This window comes from Coregonus clupeaformis, chromosome 30 (assembly GCF_020615455.1).
Source record: "Coregonus clupeaformis isolate EN_2021a chromosome 30, ASM2061545v1, whole genome shotgun sequence".
Taxonomy (NCBI): Eukaryota; Metazoa; Chordata; class Actinopteri; order Salmoniformes; family Salmonidae; genus Coregonus; species Coregonus clupeaformis.
This window is the reverse complement of record NC_059221.1, coordinates 35,970,648-35,995,313: the sequence shown is the minus strand read 5'-3', so window position 1 is coordinate 35,995,313 and position 24,666 is coordinate 35,970,648. Positions and strand designations below refer to the sequence as shown.

The 24,666-nt window shown below is 42.8% G+C and overlaps 3 protein-coding genes across 3 annotated transcripts in view; 2 read left to right on the top strand and 1 right to left on the bottom strand.

Annotated features, from left to right (window-relative positions):
• Positions 1-914: 914 nt before the first annotated feature.
• Positions 915-3,651, bottom strand: LOC121545327 (glucose-induced degradation protein 8-B homolog). The gene is made up of 5 exons (XM_041855750.1): positions 3,565-3,651; positions 2,903-3,031; positions 2,614-2,810; positions 2,230-2,427; positions 915-1,849 (listed from the first exon to the last, which is right to left on the bottom strand). The coding sequence occupies exons 2-5, from the start codon at positions 3,021-3,023 to the stop codon at positions 1,676-1,678; spliced, it is 690 nt and encodes a 229-aa protein (XP_041711684.1). The 5' UTR covers positions 3,024-3,031; positions 3,565-3,651; the 3' UTR covers positions 915-1,675.
• A 22-nt stretch (positions 3,652-3,673) lies between these two features.
• Positions 3,674-5,423, top strand: LOC121545328 (40S ribosomal protein S23). The gene is made up of 4 exons (XM_041855752.1): positions 3,674-3,761; positions 4,630-4,789; positions 4,883-5,003; positions 5,241-5,423. The coding sequence occupies exons 1-4, from the start codon at positions 3,758-3,760 to the stop codon at positions 5,385-5,387; spliced, it is 432 nt and encodes a 143-aa protein (XP_041711686.1). The 5' UTR covers positions 3,674-3,757; the 3' UTR covers positions 5,388-5,423.
• Positions 5,424-6,364: 941 nt separating this feature from the next.
• The window catches only part of dnah12 (dynein, axonemal, heavy chain 12), a 41,015-nt gene continuing 22,713 nt past the window's right edge, over positions 6,365-24,666 (top strand). The window contains exons 1-31 of the mRNA XM_045209555.1: positions 6,365-6,452; positions 6,771-6,979; positions 7,162-7,249; positions 7,406-7,432; positions 7,590-7,779; positions 9,420-9,489; positions 9,642-9,800; positions 9,913-10,108; positions 10,200-10,388; positions 10,543-10,696; positions 10,819-10,910; positions 10,996-11,174; positions 11,280-11,415; positions 11,545-11,670; positions 11,799-11,933; positions 12,018-12,211; positions 12,317-12,551; positions 12,969-13,154; positions 13,292-13,492; positions 13,677-13,871; positions 13,972-14,093; positions 14,208-14,343; positions 14,446-14,592; positions 14,783-14,902; positions 15,292-15,448; positions 19,509-19,681; positions 19,779-19,931; positions 20,052-20,291; positions 20,388-20,633; positions 20,750-20,869; positions 20,976-21,085. Of these exons, the coding sequence (XP_045065490.1) occupies positions 6,795-6,979; positions 7,162-7,249; positions 7,406-7,432; positions 7,590-7,779; positions 9,420-9,489; positions 9,642-9,800; positions 9,913-10,108; positions 10,200-10,388; positions 10,543-10,696; positions 10,819-10,910; positions 10,996-11,174; positions 11,280-11,415; positions 11,545-11,670; positions 11,799-11,933; positions 12,018-12,211; positions 12,317-12,551; positions 12,969-13,154; positions 13,292-13,492; positions 13,677-13,871; positions 13,972-14,093; positions 14,208-14,343; positions 14,446-14,592; positions 14,783-14,902; positions 15,292-15,448; positions 19,509-19,681; positions 19,779-19,931; positions 20,052-20,291; positions 20,388-20,633; positions 20,750-20,869; positions 20,976-21,085 (4,661 nt within the window). The 5' untranslated portion in view covers positions 6,365-6,452; positions 6,771-6,794. The remainder of the gene's footprint in view (positions 6,453-6,770; positions 6,980-7,161; positions 7,250-7,405; positions 7,433-7,589; positions 7,780-9,419; positions 9,490-9,641; positions 9,801-9,912; positions 10,109-10,199; positions 10,389-10,542; positions 10,697-10,818; positions 10,911-10,995; positions 11,175-11,279; positions 11,416-11,544; positions 11,671-11,798; positions 11,934-12,017; positions 12,212-12,316; positions 12,552-12,968; positions 13,155-13,291; positions 13,493-13,676; positions 13,872-13,971; positions 14,094-14,207; positions 14,344-14,445; positions 14,593-14,782; positions 14,903-15,291; positions 15,449-19,508; positions 19,682-19,778; positions 19,932-20,051; positions 20,292-20,387; positions 20,634-20,749; positions 20,870-20,975; positions 21,086-24,666) is intronic.

The following is a 24,666-nucleotide window of genomic DNA, read 5'->3' as shown; positions in this document are numbered from 1 at the left end:
GAATAACACAATATCAAATCAAATCTTATTTGTCACATGCGCCGAATACAACAGTGAAATGCTTATTTACAAGCCCTTAACCAACAATGCAGTTTTAAGAAAAATAAGTGTTAAGTAAACAATAGATAAGTAGAAAATAAAAGCAGTGAAATAACAGTAAAAATAACAGTAGCGAGGGTACCCGTACAGAGGCAATGTGCGAGGCACCGGTTAGTCGAGGTAATTTAGGTAATATGTACAAATATGCATAATAAACAGATAGTAGCAGCAGCGGGAGGGGGGGCGTGGACGACGACGACGACGATAACGCAAATAGTAAGGGTAGCCATTTCATTAGCTGTTCAGGAGTCTTATGGCTTGGGGGTAGAAGCTGTTAAGAAGCCTTTTGGACCTAGACTTGGAATAGGCTTGGTCGTGCCCTCTTCACGACTGTCTTGGTGTGTTTGGACCATGGTAGTTTGTTGGTGATGTGGACACCAAGGAACTTGAAGCTCTCAAGCTGCTCCACTACAGCCCTGTCGATGAGAATGGGGGCGTGCTTGGTCCTTCTTTTCCTGTAGTCCACAATCATCTCCTTTGTCTTGATCGTGTTGAGGGAGAGGTTGTTATCCTGGCACCACACGGCCAGGTCTCTGACCTCCTCCCTATAGGCTGTCTCATCATTGTCGGTGATCAGGCCTACCACTGTGTGTCGTTGGCTAAATTAATGGCGTTGGAGTCGTGCCTGGCCATGCAGTCATGGATCAACAGGGAGTACAGGAGGGGTCTGAGCACGCACCCCTGAGGGGACCCCGTGTTGAGGATCAGCGTGGTGTTGTTACCTACTCTTACCACCTGGTGGCGGCCCGTCAGGAAGTCCAGGATCCAGTTGCAGAGGGAGGTGCAAATATAATGAAGAACAACCTAGGCATATCAAGTGTTCCAAAATAGTATTTTATTCCATACATGTAAATAATCCAGTTGCAAAACTGTCAACTTGAACTGAATTTATGTCTCTGTATGTATTCACATTATTGTCTTGTTGTTTCAAGATAACAGGATGAAAACTAAGGTTGCAGTAAAACCCTGACAACATTACAGGGCATTGTCAGCTTAGAATCATTCACAGTCAGTACCCAGCTTTGGCCCCTACCCTAGCATTCATGAGAAACTGAAATGTGCATGTTTTTTGTTCAGAAAAACAAAATATACTGTAATTGTGACAGCAGACCACAGCAATGGGAACCAATCGTTCTACCCCAACACCACACCCTCATTCATTTCTGTTTATAGGTTGACACATTATAGTCCCAAGAGCCTAATTTAGGCTTTAACACACCATCCATTTGCAAAGACGGCTAACTTTCCCTGCCAGTAGACAGAAAACAAAAAGTGTAACTGTGAAATATGCAAAAAGGAAATGTTCATACACAACTATTGCAGACATGAAACAAAAGTCTTATAATTTTACTTCATTAAAATACAAGGGTTTATATTTTGGATATTAAAGTTTCAGGCAGCAAGTCACTTTAAAATACAAACTATCCAGTTCCACAGTCCACATTATCAAAGTCTCCCAAAAAGCAACCCACACAAAGAAAGAAAAAAGATTGTTTCAGTCAGTCTCTGTCAGAGTATAAATAGGTAGGAGGGGAGTCCATTTATTTTCCACCAGCATACACAGCCTGGTGTGCTCTCACTTTGGGTCCTCGATCGTGCCCTTGCTGAGGTCTGTCATTTTGGGGTACTTGACTTTCTTTTGGTCGAGTTCGTTCTGAGCCCACAGGAGCAGTTTGAGGAGCTTGGCCAGTTTGGGCGTCGACTCTCTGTTTTCGTAGTCCAGCACAGACTGGTTCACTTCACTCCACACCTTCAGGAAGCACACAGTGGACAGGAGTTATATTAAATCAACGTCATGTAAAGGTCAAAATGTATGGTTAGAAGGGATACAGCTTTTGTCAAAGTAACGTCAAAAGTTGCATTTTTGTGGATTTTAGCTAACCCTAACTAACACTTTTCCTAAATTTAACTTAATTCTCCTAATCTGCTAAATGAATTATCCTAACCTGCTGCGTAAATTCTCCTAAGCTACTACGAAAAGTCACATCTGACAAAAGCACTATCCCATCTAGTCAAAACCAAAGTTCATGTACTGACAAAATACTGAAATAGTAGTAGAAACTTGCAATTACAGAGCAATATGCATGTTATTACCTATTTCTGGATTATGATAAGTGAGAATTAACACACCTTCTGCCTCTGCATCGTGTTGAGGAGGTCTCCGAAGGGCGACTCCTCAGGGTTGTCAAAGGCCAGCAGGGCCAGGGTTCTCTCCATCTCTGTCAGACACTCTCTGCTCTCCTCCCCCTGCTCTGCCAGCTGGGACTGAGCAAACTCTAGTGCTGCCTCAGTCTCCCTCAGACGGATCAGCTCAATCAGGTGCTGCTGCTGCAGAGGGGAAGAGCAGTATGCAGGGACGGTCATGGGAGGAAAAGGAAGATGGACAAAAAACGGTGGAGGGGGTAAGGAGACAAAAAGGATAGGGAGAGGAATAGATGGCAATGAATGAAGGAAACAGCACACAAAATAAGACTGACAGAAGAATTATAAAGGAAGAGGCAATCTGCTTTTTACCTGTAGGTGAAAGTACAGGTAGCGGTTTGTGTCGAGCAGTTCTGGGTGCATGCTGTTGATGAGTGCGATGGCCTCCTGTATCTGTCCCTTCAGAATCATCTCCCGGATCTTTATCCTCTCGTCCAGAGAATCCAGGTCCACACTGGGCTCAATCCCAGACTCCATACGGAACTTCTCAGCTGCCTCCTTAAACCCCTCTGTTCAAACCAAAGATATTTAGATCAGGCAAACCAATGTGTACCTGTTACCAGGTATTTAATGGTATGTCTGTGTGTGTGGTCTACTGTACCTGTCACCAGGTAGTTCATGATGAGCCTGTTCATGTCGGCCCTCTGAATGTGGACATTGTTGAGTTTCTCCATCCACTCTTCTCTCGTTATGTCCTCAGGCTTTTCACCATAACTCATCATGAATTGTTCTACAAAAAACATGTCGTTTCCCCCCAATCATTGCTATGTTCATTGTAATTTGGCTAAAACTAAGGCTGAATGTTGAACACTGCAGTTAACTACTATGGATTGAAGTAGTGGGTGTGTCAGCTGTACAGTACAGTGTAATATTATAGGTTCAACATGCCTTATCATATAGCACATGAAAGCATGGTTAAAAAACAAACAGAATAACGACCATGCTGTAAAATTGTTGTATGAGATTGCCATGGACGTCATCTTTACGTCAATCAAGTATTCGTAAATAACCTAGGGGATAGCTAAGTGAGTGTCATTTGGTATAAGCCGGAAGCTCAATAATTTTACTGCGGCCTTCGATGAAAACCACAACATTGAAGCCTGAAACTCGGCCGCTATCAAGCAAAAACAACGCCATCTATTTACCCTCAATACATTTGTACCAGACAGAAATAACTACAAGGTCAGTTTAGTAACGCGAATATCTATTCGTACGAGTCAACTGTATTTTGGAAAAGCAAATATATTATTTTAAATACTGTACCTGATATTTTGCTGCAACTATTCAGCCGTAGCAATCAAGATACCAGGAAAGCTTACGAGACTTCGTCATGAAGGCCATGAACGTGGGATTTCATTGATTCCCCAAAATGATTGGTTACAAACTGCGATGACGCTTGGGTCATGTGGTAAGAATCGTGCGTTCGGCTTTTTTTCAGTACTCAGACCTTGAAGCAATGGGTGAGTCCAATATTCACATTAGAATAATTCGTTTATTTGATTGAGCTAACACACAAAAACTGTCTGACAGTAGTCACAATATGATATTTTATCACACAATGTAGAGATGATTGTCGTGTATTATACTATACGAAAGTCGGCAGCACCAGCCACATGTAGCCAGCTGCCACATGTGAGAAATAAATGTATGATATGAAAATGGATAGCTAGTGGGTTAGAGATGTCAGCTAGCTAACGTTAGCTACATTACCAAAACTCCCTTTCAGTGTCCATGAAGGATACATAATTGTTGTAGGGTGTTCCTTGGCTTATCTGGCCTCTTCTAGGCAGCTGCTTTCCCTCCTTGCCTCTGCGATGCCGTGAGCACGCCAGATAATGATGCAGTCCTTACATTCACAGACCACTAGATATTCCCGTCCTTATTATTGTGCATGACTGAAGAAATATGGTTCAATTGTATACTTGTGGTGTATTGATACCAGCAGCTGCTATTTTTGTATCTTTGTAGCTCAATTGGTAGAGCATGGCGCTTGTAACGTCAGGGTAGTGGGTTCGATCGCCGGGACCACCCATACGTAAAAATGTATGCACGCATGACTGTAAGTCGCTTTGGAGAAAAGCGTCTGCTAAATGGCATATTATTATATTATCAAACCGATTGTTTTCTTCTAGCCACATAGCCATGGAATCCATGGCCATTCTAGTCACTACCTACCACTGCGGTTCAACATAGCCAATTCCCACATTGGCGCACAAATTACCTGTAGAAGAAGCATGCATTGATAATATTATTAGCTATCAAAGTCAGTCTAGGGCAGTACATTGGCCTAGTACTTCATACTGTCCATTTTGGCTCCTCTTTCCCCAGGCAAGTGCCGGGGTCTGCGTACAGCCAGGAAACTGCGTAACCATCGCAGGGAGCAGAGATGGCATGACAAGCAGTATAAGAAGGCCCACCTGGGCACTGCCCTAAAGGCTAACCCATTCGGAGGGGCATCTCACGCTAAAGGCATCGTGCTTGAAAAAGTGTAAGACAACACTGTAATGTAGCCGGTTACATCATACTGTATGTTTTGGCTTCCACAATTAGATAGCTCAAAACCATCTCTCCTTCTCCCTAGGGGTGTTGAAGCTAAGCAGCCCAACTCTGCCATCAGGAAGTGTGTCAGGGTGCAACTCATCAAAAATGGCAAAAAGATCACAGCTTTCGTCCCCAATGACGGCTGTTTGAACTTCATTGAGGTAAGACATCTACCTGCAAATACTTTTCCATTACTCACCACAGCTCTCTATTTCAAGTTACTCATCAAATGGCAATTTTATTTTCTCAAGATGATCCATATATACTTTTGTTTTATTATGAATTTGTCATCTGATCTTTGGACTCTGTCATCTTTGGACTACCTACACATAATTGTTAATTGTCAGGCTTTTTATCATAACCACTGTTTTCAAATCCTCATCCTCCTCTCTCAACAGGAAAACGATGAGGTGTTGGTGGCAGGATTTGGTCGGAAGGGGCATGCCGTTGGTGATATTCCTGGTGTCCGCTTCAAGGTGGTCAAAGTAGCTAATGTCTCACTACTGGCCCTTTACAAAGGCAAGAAAGAAAGACCTCGATCATAGAATGTATACACTCAAACAATAAAAAGTGGAAAATGACTTTTGATGTGTCTGTCCATTTTGTAGGTGTTTATGAGGATATGAATTCTAAAAAGTGTGACATGCCTTAGACTTTTTAATATTTTCTATAGGGTTTATAGGTTTGCATTAAATGAAGTAGACACAAAGTATAAAGGAAGCTGAACTGGATAGACACTATTTACATTTTAGTCATTTAGCAGACGCTCTTATCCAGAGCGACTTACAGTTGGTGAATACATTTATTTTATTATTATTATTCTTTTTTATATTTTTTTTATACTGGCCCCCCGTGGGAATCGAACCCACAACCCTGGCGTTGCAAACGCCATGCTCTATCAACTGCGCTACATCCCTGCCGGCCATTCCCTCCCCTACCCTGGACGACGCTGGGCCAATTGTGCGCAGCCCATGAGTCTCCCGGTCGCGGCCAGCTGCGACAGAGCCTGGATTCGAACCAGGATCTCTATGGCACAGTTAGCACTGCGATGGAGTGCCTTAGACCGTGGCGCACTCAGGAGCTCAGGAGTGGCGCACTCAGGAGCTGACCACCAGTTGCTTGATTACATTTTTATTTTTTATTTAACCTTTATTTTATCAGGAATTCATATTGAGACTAAGGTCACTTACTAATGAGCCCAGAATTACAAAAATACACACATCAAAATGCAAAAAGAAAACTGTCAGAAAAAACAAACACATGGTGGCATATTGGTATTGTTGCAAACTATTATTTTATGTACCTAAATGTCCCCACATGCATAAATTGCAATGCATGATAATGCTACACACTGAGAAAATGTGCATTCTGCAATCAGCAGCAGCAGTGTGCTGGGCATCAAGTAGTATGAAAAAAAATGTATGCACTCACTAACTGTTAGTCGCTCTGGATAAGAGCGTCTGCTAAATGAATAAAATGTGAAGTAGTGGTATTCACATTTGTTGACTGTTGCTATGGCAACGGGATTGTTTTTCCTCCTCCACTTTCAAGCAACTGTGAATTCTACATAGGCAGGAGTTGCAAACAAGTATTAGCAAAAGAGAGCAGGGGTAAGTTATGCACATTACATGCAAATGTTGCCATTTTTACATTTAATTTGAAATCAACTCGCGATTATAGTTAGCTATTATTAACTCATCAATACTTCAAACTAGCATTACTAGCTAGCCACACCAACAACTTAAACTTCCAAGTTACACAGCTAGCATTAGCAAGCAAAGCAAGTGCTTATTAACGTAAGAAATTACTTTAGCAATTTGTTTAAATAAAACAATTATGGCAGAAGCAATGCATTGGCAGTGTTTAAAACTGAAATGCGATGTTAACTGATGGTTCAACAGGCTCTAAAGAATTTGCAATGTTGTTAGTGTCTTCCTTCAGTAGTACCTGAGATGCCTACCTCCGCAGGGGTGTTCAAGCCCCCCAATGGAGATGGCCTGAACAAGTACTCTGTCCTCCCACCCATCCCAAACACACCTTTGCAGGAGGGGGCTGCAGAGGACGAGATGACCATGCAGAGGAAGCTGCTGAGGCACAGGAGAAGTAAACAGCAGCAACAGCAGTTGCATAAGATCATGTATGTCCCTTTAACTTTTTGTTATTAAATAAGTCAAGCCATAAGGTCACTTTACTGGTATAGTACTGAGATATTTAAGATGACAATACACATGATAGTCATCCCCTGTTTCAATTACAATGAGTCAAATACAAATAGTTTTTGTTGCTGTAGTATTCATATTGTGCTCTTTACTCTTGTAGGGTTGCTAGTGCAATGCAGGCATACAAGAATGCCAAGGATTTAAGACCAGTGGCTCCCATGTCCCCTGAGCCAGAGTTCCCCCCTACTGTGAGAAATAATGCTTTCTTATTGAGTTTCTAAGGCGGATCTCTTACAGACACCTGTTATGCTACTGCATGTCAATTTACTGCATACATTTTGAGTTTTGCTGCAGGTAATGCGCATGTCAGAATTTCTCAAAGTTGTCACCTCTTTATTTCACAGATGAGCAGTGAAGATCGAAAGCGTAGAGTAAGTTGGCTGACTTCTGTTCTCTGAAAATTGGGTCTTTAGTTTTTTGTGAGATGCCAACAAAATACTATGTTCCTGGTTATTTGTGTTCAAAAACAAAATGATCAACCTATTTTCCTATTTCCGAACTGTCGCTCCATTGTGGCCACACCTGCAGTTGAACTACATGTTCCTGAAGCAGTGTGTGGAGGGCAGTCCTATGGTGCCCATCCAGCAGCAGTGGCTAGATGCCATGCTGACCCGCGTTCCCCCCCAGCTGCGTGTGGGTAAGGGGAGAGACGAGCTGCTGCAGGAGCTATGTATGGAGGTCAGCGAAAACTTCCTCAGCGGGATGATCAAACACACAGGTGTGTGTATTCATGTCTATCTCTGTGTGTCTAGAGTTTAGAATGTTTTATTTAAGTGTCACTCCACAATGATATAATAATATTTTTTTTTACCACATTGTGGACCACTCAAATTGAGTTTTGAGACACTAAAAGACAATCATAGTCAAACATGGTACAGACATAATCTATATTACATTACATCATCTATACACATTTATGCATAAAAAAATTAAATAAAAAAATACAGTAGAATAAAGGGACAGTTAGGCACTTATAAAGAAATGTCTCGGAGGATAAGGTAGCAGGCTTTGGTGCAGGCATTTACATTGTTACCTGATAAAAGTTCACACAATTTATTATTTTCATCTAGACCGTTAAAATTATAATTTTGGCTGGACAGCTGATGAAAACGATCATCCCTAATGTCGCTGTATAGCCCACAGTCAAGCAAGACATGAGCTTCTGTTTCAATGGAACCGTTGTTACAAAAAGTACATACTGTACACATTTGTATACTGTACACATTTGTAACGAGTGTTTGTGTATCGACCAGTCTCAATAGCGAGAGGGGCCACACTCCACATCTACATTTTGCAAAAGAGCTTCGATATTTCATGGAACTCAGTCAGGGTCTCAACTTACCGTTGAGAGTTAGAATAGTAGAATACACAAGGTGCAAGTTCAAAATGTGATTGTGCATCAGCAGCCAGTCACTGACAGTCACTCAATTAGCCATGTCAGTTAACAACTTTTAGATTGGTAAATTATCTAAACTTTTGCCCAGGGGCACTGACCTCCAGGGGGCCTCCATTGATTTTGTTAGTCACTCTCACTCAGATATCATTATCATGGCATAAGTCATAACACAATTGTACACATTTTTCCATGGGGTGGAGATGCATTTTTGCAGTTTTAAAGCTCTCTCCACCCCATGGAAAAATGTGTAGAATTGCAGGAAATTAGCTTTAAAACTGCAAAAATGTATCTCCACCCCATGGAAAAATGTGTAGAATTGCAGGAAATTAGCTTTAAAATGGCAAAAATTTCTCTGCCGCATGGCAAAATGTGTAGAACTGTAGAAAACGTGCATTAAAACTGCAACATCTTATCTATGCCCCATGACAAAATGTGTATAATTGCAGGACATTAACTTTAAAACTTAAATTTTTCTCGCCACTAAGGGGGCCCCCCAACCAAATCTCGCTTAGAGCTTCCAAAAGGCTAGAGCCGGCCCTGGGGTTATGCCCAAAAGTTTAAAAAAGCAGTAGGTGCGCAGTTTGTTACTTTCTGGTTTGTTTATCAGTTGCTACCATTTTATTTCATTGCTTTCTAAGAGTGCTGATTTAAAAGCATTTTGGTCATTTCTAGAATACACTCGGTCTGTATCAGTGAGCTAAGTCATATGGATGAAGATGAAAAAAGGCTTTGACATAGAAAACATTTCTTTGCAATTGCAACATCACTAGCCCATAAAAAAACATGTTTACATAGACATTCATTTGGCATGCTGCAAAGTGTCTGCCAATTTTCTTTTACAGATACATAGCCACAGGTGATGCCATAGAGTTGTGTAGCCCATATTGCGTTGAATAGCAGCATTATATTATTAATGTCATAGATTGTGTCTCACATCAGTATTTACAATCTGTCCCCTTTAGTGAATACTGTGCTCAAGAAACCACAGATGAAAGGGGCGGTTCTGTCAAGACATAGAACTCCATCAGCAAAGTGAGTGTCTCAACAATACACAACCAGCATATTCATAACTAATCAATCCACCACAGAGACAGATTGGCATATTGTGGCAAATAATGTGCCATTAATTGATTTAATGTTTGATTAATCATATTTTGTCAATTATACTTAATATTTATTTGCAGAGCTCTGGATTTCTCCAGACCATGGCATGACAGTTTTGTGAGGAGTCGCAAGGAGATAAAGGAGAATTTACACATTCTTCATCCAGTGATGAGGATAATCCTGGACATCGGCTATGGGACATTTTCACATCTGCTATTGGTTGATCTTACTGACTGCAGGTACAATTGTTCAATCACAGCACCACAAGTATAAGAATAAACACCTGTTTTTCTTCAAGTTCTGTCTTCACATATGTTTTTATTATGTATTTTTATTTTGTGTTGTGGTAAGGTCCACGGGGCCTGTAGCCTGTGAGAGCCTGAAGCACAAATTGGCAGTGGAGTGTGAGAGGATCGAGGAGCGCATCATGAACACCTGGTTCCCCAAGGTCATCCACCTGCTGACCAGCAAGGAGACGCTGCAGGGGGTCAGAGCCGAGAAACTGGACTCTTTCTACAACTGTGTCTCCACACTTATCTCCAACCAGGTGAGAAGGTGAGGTTTTGATCAGTACTGGTGTTTTTAGGAGCAAGTCCAGCTTATCTTGATGTTCTGTTTTTGAATGCGTTTTTCCACAGTTAAGATCCTTAGTGGAGAGAAGCGTGGAAGAGTTTGTCAGCTTATTCGATCCGCGCAATGTCTACCGGTTGCCTCTCTTTCGCATGGATTTGACTTTTGATGATGAGAAGATGGAATTCTACCCCAGCTTCCAGGACCTTGAGGAAGCTGTTTTAGAAATTCTGAACCTGATCACCAACACCATGCAGGTATGAATCTCACGAGTGTGTCAGGATATTCTTAGTCACACAAATGACTATGCTTCATAATCAGTGTGAATAAATACATATTTGATCATAGTCCATGTTTAGCTTTGCATCTTGTTGGTGACAAATCACTCTTATCTCTGATGTGGCTTCACAGAAAGTCCAGACTGTCCAGTCTTGGCTGGCCGAGGCCAACAGCTCTGTAATTGATGCCAGACTGGCGGACCATGTCCTGCTATGTGCCCAGACCACCATAAGGTCTGCCGTACGTAAGAACCTGGAGGAGCCTGATAGACACTTCCAGAACTATGGTGAGAAACTATCATTCTAGCGTCTAGCAATTAAAGAGAACTGAATAGCCCAACTACTGGGTTGAATGAAAGTTAATATAGTGAAGGTTAATCTGTCCTAAACCCCCTTTGCTTCTTTACAGTTGACAACTACGATTGGCTGGTCAATGGGACAGCACAAGCTATAGTGGACAAGTTTGTTGAGGAGGAACACTCTTTTGATGAGTATACTGAGGTAAGGGAGAGCAAGACAGAGGTCAGGTTGGATAGCTACATATATTGTATGAATGTAATATGTATGTCTGTGTCTTGTTCCACAGCAAGTGGAAGAGTTCCGTGTCCTGTCTAAGGAGATTGTCAGTCTGCCGGCGATAGCCCACTTTGCCATGGTGCGTCTGGACTGTGAGGAGCTGAAACAGGGGCTGGCCAAGACGGCTAAGACCTTTGCTCAGATCCTCCTGGATAAACTAATCACCAACCACAGACAGCACAGTCTGCAGTAAGATCACAGATTGATCCACCATTTTCTGATAACTTCCCCTATAAATACAGTAAATAACTGTCATATTCAGTGCAAATCTTACTCCTCTGTGCCTCCTCCAAGGATCTGCCACGAGTTTGAGACCATCAAGGAGAAAGCCCTGAAAGTTCCTGAGACCACGGAGGACATGACTGACATGATAGCTTACATTGGTCATGCCAAGACAAAGGGCATTGAGGAGCTCAATGCCAAAATAATGGTAAGTAGCTGATGAACAAGGGCCTAATCCTGTCTTAATACTCATGTAGTGCATAATGTACTTGAAGTAACTAATGTGTAACTGTATGTGACTCATCATGAGCCTCTGTACCTTTTTATCTTCTCGCAGGAGACCCACCACAGACTGAACTACCTGTTGGACGTCCACATCTTTGACCCAGAAGACCTTGAGTTGAACTCAACAGTCCTCATCTGGCCACAGAAGATATACCCCGTGTTCGATCTCAATGATGAGGTAACATACTCCTTCATTCTGGACAAACCCAAAATGTTTTGCATGTCAGTGAAGGGGGTAATTAAGCCCTTCCACTAACATTGTTCTTTCTTCATACAGCAATAATCTTGTGCTGCGTCCTTCCCCAGGTGATGTTGAAGGCCAAGCAGAGAGGAGAGCAGGAGCTGCTGTGCCGTAGAGAGAGGCTGATGCTGGAGCTAGACAAGCTAGGACGCAGAATGGAGGAGTTTGCAGAGTGCTCTGAGCTTGACATGATGCAGCAGGTAACAGCACAATCTCTCTGGAAAGTGTCTGTCAAGTTGAGAAACATATCAGCACATTTTGACTGATCTTTACCTTTTGATCAGTATGTGACTGACGTGAGGACAGTCCAGAAGAGGCTTCAGGATGCCGAGGAGGCCATCGACTTCATCAACAAAGAGGAGACTCTGTACAAATGGGACCTGTCATCTTATCCCGTGGTGGAAGTCATCAAGGAGAGCATCGAGCCCTACCAGAAGCTCTTTGGCCTGGTGCTGAAGTGGCAACGCACAGAGAAGAGGTCTGTGGGCGGTTTAGGTTGTTGTCACCCTCTCCATGTCATGTAATATGACGTAGGTCTTAAAACAATGTATGGTTGCTTCATGTCCCTGTCTGACATGTTCAGGTGGATGGACGGCTCCTTCTTGGACCTGAATGGAGAGAGCATGGAGGTGGAAGTGGACGAGTTCTTTAGGGAGATTTACAAGATGCTCAAGTTCTTCCAGCAGAAGCAGAAGAAGGCAGAGCAGATGGCGGGAGGAGGGGTGAAGAGGAGGCCCGGGGAGGAGGACCCAGGGAAGCAGGAGCGCCCCACTGCACTCATCTGCTCCACAGTCATGGAGCAAGTCAAGGACTTCAAGGTAACCACATGGAAACAATTACCATGTGAGATAACTTTTGTTTAGTGTTGGTGGGATGTATGTGGGGTTATGATGGATGTTAGATTATAGACCAGTGGTATTCAAAATCAGGGTCACTGCGGTGGGGTCGCCAGAATTAAAACTACATTTTCTAGGAACAAAAATGAAGATTACAGACTATTGTATGGGACAATATACAAACGTTTTTGAGAACGATAATTTGAAAAATACAATTTTGTTGAGTAAATTTGTTTATTGGTTTCTTTTCATTTTGATAAGAGACACAAATGCAATGAAATGAACAAAAACTGTGTCCCAGCTGAAAAGTTTGAATACCACTGCTATAAGACCATAAATATACTGTAGATGTATGACCTAATGACTTAACTTCTACTGCTAATGTGTTTTTGTTCACAGGAGCACATCCCCATGGTGTCCATTCTGTGTAACCCAGGTATCAGGGCTCGCCACTGGGTTCAGATGTCTGACATTGTGGACTACGACCTCACGCCTGACTCTGGCACCACCCTGCGGAAAGTGCTCAAGCAGAACCTCGCCCCGTACCTCGAGCAGTTTGAAACCATCAGTGCTGCTGCCAGTAAGGTGAGAAATGGGGATCATTTCATGAGATAGACTTGTGTGACATGGCATAGCCCACAGCTAAGGATGCTCTGAACTGAAAAGCTCTAGTGTGAAAAGCCTATTTAAAGGGCTGATGAATATCTTAATTCCTCCTATAGGAGTTTTCTCTGGAGAAGGCCATGCAGACCATGGTGGAGGTTTGGGATGGAGTCTCCTTCCACCACCACCCCTACAGGGAGTCTGGGGTGTCCATCCTCACCGCCGTGGACGAGATCCAGACCATGCTGGACGACCAGATCGTCAAGACCCAGACTATGAGGGGCTCACCCTTCATCAAGCCCTTCGAGAGTGAGATCAAGGTGGGCTTTATGTCAAAGCAAAACGTATTGTCCTTCCTCTCTCTTTCTCACCCTTGATAAATGCTTCCTGTAGGTACTCTCCCCCAAATCCTAACCTTAACCATTATTGGAGAAAACGCAAAGCTGACCCTAGAACAGCATCCAGGGGCGATTTGATCCTACTCTGATCCTCTTTGTGTGTGAGGTGTGGGAGGAGCGTCTGATCCGTATCCAGGAGACCATAGACGAGTGGCTGAAGGTGCAGGCCCAGTGGCTCTACCTGGAGCCCATCTTCTCCTCCGAGGACATCATGCAGCAGATGCCTGAGGAGGGGCGGCTCTTCCAGACTGTCGACAAGCACTGGAAGGAGGTCATGAGGCACTGCGTCAAGGACCCCAAGGTAGGAGCTTTTAGGCCTCACAGGTGCGAGTATGGGGAGGATAAAGGAGTCTTTATCAGGGATGTCTTTGAATGTACTTCGCTATTTTTAATTTTTGCAGATATTGTCAGCGACTTCGTTGCCCGGCCTGCTTGAACGACTCCAAGATTCCAACAACCTTCTGGATAAAATCATGAAGGGACTGAACGCATACCTGGAGAAGAAACGTCTCTTCTTTCCTCGGTAATGAAATGTACAGTATTTTGAAATGTTTGGCTCTAGTTGTGCAAGAATTCAGATTTAATTCCTTTCCCTCTCTCCCATTCCTCCACCTCCCTCCCATTCCTCCACCTCCAGCTTTTTCTTCCTGTCCAACGATGAGATGCTGGAGATTCTGTCGGAGACCAAGGACCCGTTGCGCGTGCAGCCCCATCTGAAGAAGTGCTTTGAGGGCATCGCCAAGCTGGACTTCCTCCCTAACCTGGACATCCAGGCAAGTAGATCGATCAGTGGAAGCAGATCATGTCAACTTAATTTACTACAAAAGCAGTGAGGTTTTTCATCCATTTATCTATCCATCCACCCATCCCTCCAGGCCATGTACAGCAGTGAGGCGGAGCGTGTGCAGCTCATCCAGCTGATCTCCACTTCGGAGGCGCGGGGAGCCGTGGAGAAGTGGCTGGTGCAGGTGGAGGACATCATGCTGCGCTCCGTCAGGGACGTGGTGGCCCGCTCCAGAGTGGTGAGATTACTCCACCACTACCATATGAATATAAAGTATGGTATGATGGGACACAGTACAAAAGCGTATAGTGTAATTGGATATTCTACTATTACCATACAGTATGATAGAATAGAATATGATGCCAAACTGTATGATCCGTAAGATGTTCTTACCAAGAGAGATTGCATCCTCCCTCCTGTGTGTGTAGGCCTACGGTGAGACCCCTAGGAGTCAGTGGGTCAGGGAGTGGCCCGGCCAGGTAGTGCTCTGCACCTCTCAGATCTTCTGGACCCTGGAGGTCCATGAGGCCATCGGAGGAGGAGTTCAGGTAGGGGCACCAGGACACACATAACTGTCATCTCACTGTCATCTCTACCATGATGACAAATACCAAATATAGCTATGTCATATGCTCATGAAATTCAAACGGCCACTTCAGTGTTTCCTCTATATTCATTTAGCAGCGGTGGCCCAATATATATATATTTCTGCCGAGACGCGCTTTTAAATGGATAGTCGTTGGCTCAATGACTGGAAGTCTATGGAAACAGCTAGCATGTCACTGCGCTAACGCCAGTAGCGATGCAACCCCCACACCCCCACCCACCCCCGCTACCCTTGCCATCACTGCTGAAAAAAATCCTAGGGGAAACACTGCCACTTAGTTGAGGAGATTTGTATGATAGTCAACACACTTAGTAATGCATTTCTCTCTAGGGTCTGAAGAATTACTACCAGCAGTTGCAGAGCCAGCTGAAGGACATAGTGGAGCTGGTGAGAGGCAAGCTGCCCAAGCAGACTCGCACCACGCTAGGGGCTCTGGTCACCATCGACGTCCACGCCAGGGATGTGGTGATGGACCTGATAGACAAAGGTAATGTTCAGTAGGCTTTAGTAAATTGTTACAATACTATTATAATATACACCATGAAAGGAAATGGGACTGATATCAGATATGTACAGTGCGGTGTCTCTCAGGGCAGTTGCCTTAGGCCGTTACTTTTCTCATATTTTTTTTACAAATGATTTGCCACTGGTCTTACACGAAGCAAGAATGACTATGTACGCGGGTGATTCCACACTCTACATGTCAGCACGCAAAGCCAGTGAGCTCTCTGAAATTCTAAATAAGGAATTACAGTCAGTATCAGAATGGGTGATTAGTAATAAACTGGTCTTAAATACATCTAAAACTAAAAGCATTGTATTTGGTTCAAAATTTTCTCTAAGACCTAAACCTCAACTGGAGTTGTTACATAAAAGCTGTGACCATTGAGCATGTTGAGGAAGCTAAACTCCTAGGTATAACATTGGATGGTCAATTATCATGGTCAAGTCATATTGACAAAGTTGTTGTGAAGATGGGGAGGGGTATGTCAGTTATAAAAAGATGTTCTGCGTTTTTGGCACAAAAATCTACTGTACTAGTTGTTCAGGCTCTGGTCTTGTCCCATCTTGATCACTGTCCGGTAATAAGGTGCAGCAAAAGCCCTATTCGGATGGGAATAGAGGTTGGGTAATGTAATTATGTGCACGTGCACAAAACACCAATACATTTTTGTCCCGTCCGAATCTGCCATGTCAGTAATTTTTACATGGCAGGAGAGTAACAATTCCAGCCAGTATAACCTACAGTTTTTTTGTAAACTCCTCTGATAATAATAGACCCCTGCGAATCGAAATCCCTGTGTTTTGAGAGAAATGTCTGAGTTTGACAGGTGTTGCTCGCGGTTTGAGCAAAAAAACAATAACTGATTCGATAAATTGAACGAAGTGCTGCTCATTGCCTATACAGTGGCTTGCGAAAGTATTCACCCCCCTTGGCATTTTTCCTATTTTGTTGCCTTACAACCTAGAATTAAAATGGATTTCTTAAGGGTTTGTATCATTTGATTTACACAACATGCCTACCACTTTGAAGATGCAAAATATTTTTTGGGGGTGAAACAAACAAGAAATAAGACAAAAAACAGAAAACTTGAGTCAATACTTTATAGAGCCACCTTTTGCAGCAGTTACAGCTGCAAGTCTCTTGGGGTATGTCTCTATAAGCTTGGCACATCTAGCCACTGGGATTTTTGCCCATTCTTCAAGGCAAAACTGCTCCAGCTCCTTCAAGTTGGATGGGTTCCGCTGGTGTACAGCAATCTTTAAGTCATACCACATATTCTCAATTGGATTGAGGTCTGGGCTTTGACTAGGCCATTCCAAGACATTTAAATGTTTCCCCTTAAACGACTCGTGTGTTGCTTTAGCAGTATGCTTAGGGTCATTGTCCTACTGGAAGGTGAACCTCCGTCCCAATCTCAAATCTCTGGAAGACTGCAACAGGTTTCCCTCAAGAATTTCCCTGTATTTAGCACCATCCATCATTCCTTCAATTCTGACCAGTTTCCCAGTCCCAGCCGATGGAAAAACATCTCCACAGCATGATGCTGCCACCACCATGCTTCACTGTGGGGATGGTGTTCTCGGGGTGATGAGAGGTGTTGGGTTTGCACCAGACATAGCGTTTTCCTTGATAGCCAAAAAGCTCCATTTTAGTTTGGGGAGTCTCCCACATGCCTTTTGGCGAACACCAAACGTGTTTGCTTATTTTATTCTTTAAGTAATGGCTTTTTTCTGGCCACTCTTCCGTAAAGGCCAGCTCTGTGGAGTGTACGCTTAAAGTGGTCCTATGGACAGATACTCCAATCTCCTCTGTGGAGCTTTGCAGCTCCTTCAGGGTTATCTTTGGTCTCTTTGTTGCCTCTCTGATTAATGCCCTCCTTGCGTGGTCTGTGAGTTTTGGTGGGCTGCCCTCTCTTGGCAGGTTTGTTGTAGTGCCATATTCTTTCCATTTTTTAATAATAGATTTAATGGTGCTCCGTGGGATGTTCAATGTTTCGGATATTGTTTTATAACCCAACCCTGATCTGTTTATTTCAGCTTTTATTTATTTCATTTTTATAGTCATCACATTCCCAGTGGGTTAGACGTTTACATACACTCAATTAGTATTTGGTAGCATTGCCTTTAAATAGTTTAACTTGGGTCAAACGTTTCGGGAAGCCTTCCACAACCTTCATACAATAAGTTGGGTGAATTTTGGCCCATTCCTCCTGACAGAGCTGGTGTAACTGAGTCAGATTTGTAGGCCTCCTTGCTCGCACACGCTTTTTCAGTTCTGCCCACAAACTTTCGATAGGATTGAGGTCAGGGCTTTGTGATGGCCACTCCAATACCTTGACTTTGTTGTCCTTAAGCCATTTTGCCACAACTTTGGAATTATGCTTGGGGTCATTGTCCATTTGGAAGACCCCTTTGCGACCAAGCTTTAACTTCCTGACTGATGTCTTGAGATGTTGCTTCAATATATCCACATAATTTTCCTTTCTCATGATGCCATCTATTTTGTGAAGTGCACCAGTCCCTCCTGCAGCAAAGCACCCCCACAGCATGATGCTGCCACCTCCGTGCTTCACGGTTGGGATGGTGTTCTTCGGCTTGCAAGCACCCCCTTTTTCCTCCAAACATAATGATGGTCATTATGGCCAAACAGTTCTATTTTTGTTTCATCAGACCAGAGGACATTTCTCAAAAAAGTACGATCTTTGTCCCCATGTGCAGCAAACTGTAGTAGTTTTTTATGGCGGTATAGGACTTGTTTTACTGTGGATATAAATACTTTTGTACCTGTTTCCTCCAGCATCTTCACAAGGTCCTTTGCTGTTGTTCTGGGATTGATTTGCACTTTTCGCACCAACGTACGTTCATCTCTAGGAGACAACGCGTCTCCTTCCTGAGCGGTGTAACGGCTGCGTGGTCCCATGGTGGTTATACTTGCGTACTATTGTTTGTACAGATGAACGTGGTACCTTCAGGCGTTTGGAAATTGCTCCCAAGGATGAACCAGACTTGTGGAGGTCTACCATTTTTTTTCTGAGGTCTTGGCTGATTTCTTTTGATTTTCCCATGATGTCAAGCAAAGAGGCACTGAGTTTGAAGGTAGGCCTTAAAATACATCCACAGGTACACCTCCAATTGACTCAAATTATGTCAATTAGCCTATCAGAAGCTTCTAAAGCCATGACATCATTTTCTGGAATTTTCCAAGCTGTTTAACGGCACAGTCAACTTAGTGTATGTACATTTCTGACCCACTGGAATTGTGATACAGTGAATTATAAGTGAAATAATCTGTCTGTAAACAATTGCTGTAAAAATTACTTGTGTCATGCACAAAGTAGATGTCCTAACCGACTTGCCAAAAATATAGTTTGTTAACAAGAAATTTGTGGAGTGGTTGAAAAACTAGTTTTAATGACTCCACCCTAAGTGTATGTAAACTTCCGACTTCAACTGTATATACTGAGATCATGTGACGCTTAGATTGCACACAGGTGGACTTTAACTTTAACTAATTATGTGACTTCTGAAGGTAATTGGTTGCACCAGATCTTATTCAGGGGCCTCATAGCAAAGGGGGTGAATACATATGCACGCACCACTTTTCCGTTATTGATTTTATAGATACCAGTTTCATTTAAGGACCAAAGGATTGACAGCCATCCCATATAGATTGCAAAATAGTTGGGAAGAGATTTTTGACGAACAACCAAACAAATAAATAAACAAATATAGTGTATTATTTTCCTTAGGGCTGTGAAGATAGATACCAATATCGCAATATTTTTTCCATGGCAGAAAATGTATCACGAAGCAGACCAAACTCTTTGGTCCTTTAAAAACTTGCTGTATGTAACAATTTGTGTGATATAGCTTGGAAAATAAACAAATGTGACTGGATGACAATGATGTTTGTTTCCAACATTAGGGATGTTTTCCTAAAGAAATTAAATCAGCTAATGTGTTTTGTTTCTTTGCCACGATACTAACGAGTGTTGCGAAACTGGTGTTGTCCCGGCCCTAATTGTCCTGTTATTCTATGACAGGTGTGTCCCATGAAACAGACTTCCAGTGGTTGGCTCAGCTCCGCTACTACTGGGTCAACGACAATGTGCGTGTACGCATCATCAACTGTGACGTCAAGTACGCCTACGAGTACCTGGGAAACTCCCCTCGACTGGTCATCACGCCATTGACAGACAGATGCTACCGCACACTGGTAAACCACCCCGAGAAACATGTAGTCTGAAAGATTTCTCTCTCAGGTCACTTCCAAACTTTAGACTAACATTTTATATTTTTACTTTATGTCTTAGATCGGGGCGTTCTACCTGAGTCTTGGGGGAGCCCCCGAGGGTCCGGCAGGGACGGGGAAGACTGAGACCACCAAGGACTTGGCCAAAGCCCTGGCCGTGCAGTGTGTGGTCTTCAACTGCTCTGACGGCCTGGATTACCTGGCTATGGGGAAGGTAACTGAGGCTTGGAATAACAGTGAATGTCAATCAATGTTCAATCTCTGTTTACTACACGTGTGGTCTTTATTATATATGGCGATAGTGCACCTTCATCTCTGTCTTTCTGTCTCTCAGTTCTTCAAAGGCCTTGCGTCTTCGGGTGCCTGGGCCTGTTTTGACGAATTTAACCGCATTGAGCTAGAGGTACTGTCTGTGGTGGCCCAGCAAGTCCTGTGCATCCAGAGGGCCATTGAGTTGAAGCTGGAGTACTTTGACTTTGAGGGCACCTTGCTCAAACTCAACCCCAACTGCTTCGTGGCCATCACCATGAACCCAGGCTATGCTGGACGCTCAGAGCTCCCGGACAACCTCAAGGTACAGAGGAGGCTACACTCTTGATCCTATGCAATAGATTGATTTTAAAAATCCATGTTGATTCAACAGTACTTCACTCCCATTCATCTACAACAGGTGTTGTTCAGAACCGTGGCCATGATGGTGCCTAACTACGCCCTGATAGCAGAGATCTCCCTGTACTCCTATGGCTTCCTGAATGCCAAGCCCCTGTCAGTGAAGATTGTGATGACTTACAGACTCTGCTCTGAGCAGCTCTCCTCCCAGTTCCACTATGACTATGGCATGAGGGCCGTCAAAGCTGTACTGGTGGCCGCAGGGAACCTCAAACTCAAGTTCCCAGATGAGAATGAGGACATACTGGTGTGTCTAGAAAAGTTGACTGACATTGATATGTTATTATGTATACATGGTATAGTTAAAAAGTAATGAAAGAATAGTCGCTCATGTTGAATGTTCTATGTTTTCGTCACTACCAGCTCCTGAGGTCCATCAAGGATGTGAATGAGCCCAAGTTTCTCTCCCATGACATCCCCCTTTTCAATGGAATCACCAGTGACCTGTTCCCCGGTATCTTTCTCCCTGTGGCAGACTATCAGGTTGGGATTTTCCTTGCTTGGTTTTTATGTACTCTGTGTTGATAGAAGATGTTGATGTTGTATGTTTGTATATTTAAATGTCTGCCATCCGTCATGTGTTTCCCAGCTGTTTCTGGCGTGTGCTGAGGAGTGCTGTAAGAACCACAACGTGCAGCCAGCTGAGGTCTTCAAGGAGAAGATCATACAGACCTATGAGATGATGATCGTCCGTCATGGGTACGCTTTTTCAAGCTGCGTCCTTTATTTTCTTTCTGAACCGAAACTCAATCTAAGTTGCATCTCATAGGTATTTGTATTTATTATGGATCCCCATTAGCTGCTGCCAAGGCAGCAGCTACTCTTCCTGAGTAGCAGTTCTACAATTATAAAAACGTTATAATACATTCACAACAGATTTCACAACACATTAAGTGTGTGCCCTCAGGCCCCTACTCTACTACCACATATCAACAACACAAAATCCATGGTTACGTGTGTGTATAGTGCGTATGTTATCGTGTGTGTGTTTGCATGTGTCTGAGACTATGTTTGTGTTGCTTCACTGTCCCCGCTGTTCCATAAGGTGTATTTTAATCTGTTTTTTAATCTAATTTTACAGTTTGCATGAGTTACTTGATGTGGAATAGAGTTCCTTGTAGTCATGGCTCTATGTAGTACTGTGCGCCTCCCATAATCTGTTCTGGACTTGGGGACTGTGAAGAGACCTCTGGTGGCATGTCTTGTGGGGTATGCATGGGTGTCCGATTCAACATGTCAATGCCTTTCACAAATACAAGTAGTGATGAAGTCAATCTCTCCTCTACTTTGAGACAGGAGAGATTGACATGCATATTATTAATGTTAGCTCTCTGCGACAAAACTAGGGCCTGTAGGACCTGCCTTGTTGATAGTGCTGTTAAGAAGGCAGAGCAGCGCTTTATTATGGACAGACTTCTCCCAATCTTAGCTACTGTTGTATCAATATGTTTTGACCTTGACGGCTTACAATCCAGGGTTACTCCAAGCAGTTTAGTCACCTCAACTTGGTCAACTTCCACATTATTCATTACAAGATTTAGTTGAGGTTTAGGGTTTAGTGAATGATTTGTCCCAAATACAATGCTTTTCGTTTTTGAAATATTTAGGACTAACCCATTCTGAAACTAACTGCAGCTCTTTGTTAAGTGTTGCAGTCATTTCAGTCGCTGTAGTAACTGACGTGTATAGTGTTACTCAAAACCAGTGGCATGTCGTTAGTAAAGATTGAAAAAAGTAAGGGGCCTAGACAGCTGCCTTGGGGAATTCCTGATTCTACCTGGATTATGTTGGAGAGGCTTCCATTAAAGAACACCCTCTGTGTTCTGTTAGACAGGTAACTCTTTATCCACAATATAGCAGGGGGTGTAAAGCCATGACACATACTTTTATCCAGCAGCATACTCTGGTTGATAATGTAAAAAGCTGCACTGAAGTCTAACAAAACAGCCCCCACAATATTTTATCATCAATTTCTCTCAGCCAATCATCAGTCATTTGTGTAAGTGCTGTGCTTGTTGAATGTCCTTCCCTACAAGCATGCTGAAAGTCTGTTGTCAATTTGTTTATTGTAAAATAGCATTGTATCTGGTCAAACTATATTTTTTCTAAACGTTTACTAAGGGTTGGTAACAGGCTGATTGGTCGGCTGTTTGAGCCAGTAAAGGGGTGTTTACTATTCTTAGGTAGCGGAATGACTTTTGATTCCCTCCAGGCCTGAGGGCACACACTTTCTAGTAGGCTTAAATTGAAGATATGGCAAATAAGAGTGGCAATATCGTCCACTATTATCTTCAGTAATTTTCCATCCAAGTTGTCAGACCCCGGTGGCTTGTGATTTTTCACCTCTTCCACACTCTTTATGGAATTCTAAATTACAATGCTTGTCTTTCATAGTTTGGTCAGATATACCTGGATGTATAGTCAGCGTTTGTTGCTGGCATGCCTAACTTTGCTAATCCTGCCAATGAAAAAATAATTAATGTAGTTGGCAATATCAGTGGGTTTTGTGATGAATGAGCCATCTAATTCAATGAATGATGTAATTTATCTTTGTTTCATAGTGTAGTTTCTTCTTTTTATTCAGTTTAGTCACATGATTTCTCAATTTGCAGTACGTTTGCCAATCGGTTGTGCAGCCAGACTTATTTGCCATTCCTTTTGCCTCATCCCTCTCAACCATACCATTTTTCAATTCCTTATCAATCCACAGGGATTTAACAGTTTTTACAGTCATTTTCTTAATTGGTGCATGCTTATTAGTAACTGGGATAAGCAATTTCATAAATGTGTAAAGTACAGCGTCTGGTTGCTTGTCATTACACCCCACGGACCAACAAATATTATTTACATCAACAACATAGGAATCACTACAAAACGTATTGTATGACCTCTTATACACTATATTAGGCCCAGCCTTTGGAACTTTGGTTTTCCTAGATATGGCTACTATATTGTGATCACTACTTCCGATGGATTTGAATGCTGCTTTAAAGCACATTTCTGCAGCTTTAGTAAAGATGTGATCAATACATGTTGATGATTTCATTCCTGTGCTGTTTGTAACTACCCTGGTAGGTTGACTGATAACCTGAACCAGGTTGCAGGCAATAGTTACAGTTTGAAGCTTTCTCTTGAGCCTGATGAAAGCCAGTCAATATTTAAATCACCCAGAAAATATACCTCTCTGTTGATATCACATACATTATCAAGCATTTCACACATGTTATCCAGATACTGACTGTTAGCACTTGGTGGTCTATAGCAGCTTCCAACCCGAATGGGCTTTAGGTGAGGAAGATGAACCTGTAGCCATATTACTTCAACAGTATTTAACATGAGATCCTCTTTAAGCTTTACAGGAATGTGGTTCTGAATATAAACGGCCACACCTCCACCTTTGGCATTTCTGTATTTTCTGTAGATCTTATAACAATGTATTGCTACCACTGTATCATCAAAGGTATTATCTAAGTGAGTTTCAGAGATTGTCAGAATATGAATGTAATCTGTTACTAGCAAATTATTGATTTCATGAACCTTGTTTCTTAAGCTACGTACAGTGGGGAGAACAAGTATTTGATACACTGCCGATTTTGAAGGTTTTCCTACTTACAAAGCATGTAGAGGTCTGTAATTTTTATCATAGGTACACTTCAACTATGAGAGACGAAAATCCAGAAAATCACATTGTATGATTTTTAAGTAATTAATTTGCATTTTATTGCATGACATAAGTATTTGATCACCTACCAACCAGTAAGAATTCTGGCTCTCACAGACCTGTTAGTTTTTCTTTAAGAAGCCCTCCTGTTCTCCACTCATTACCTGTATTAACTGCACCTGTTTGAACTCGTTACCTGTATAAAAGACACCTGTCCACACACTCAATCAAACAGACTCCAACCTCTCCACAATGGCCAAGACCAGAGAGCTGTGTAAGGACATCAGGGATAAAATTGTAGACCTGCACAAGGCTGGGATGGGCTACAGGACAATAGGCAAGCAGCTTGGTGAGAAGACAACTGTTGGCGCAATTATTAGAAAATGGAAGAAGTTCAAGATGACGGTCAATCACCCTTGGTCTGGGGCTCCATGCAAGATCTCACCTCGTGGGGCATCAATGATCATGAGGAAGGTGAGGGATCAGCCCAGAACTACACGGCAGGACCTGGTCAATGACCTGAAGAGAGCTGGGACCACAGTCTCAAAGAAAACCATTAGTAACACACTACGCCGTCATGGATTAAAATCCTGCAGCGCACGCAATGTTCCCCTGCTCA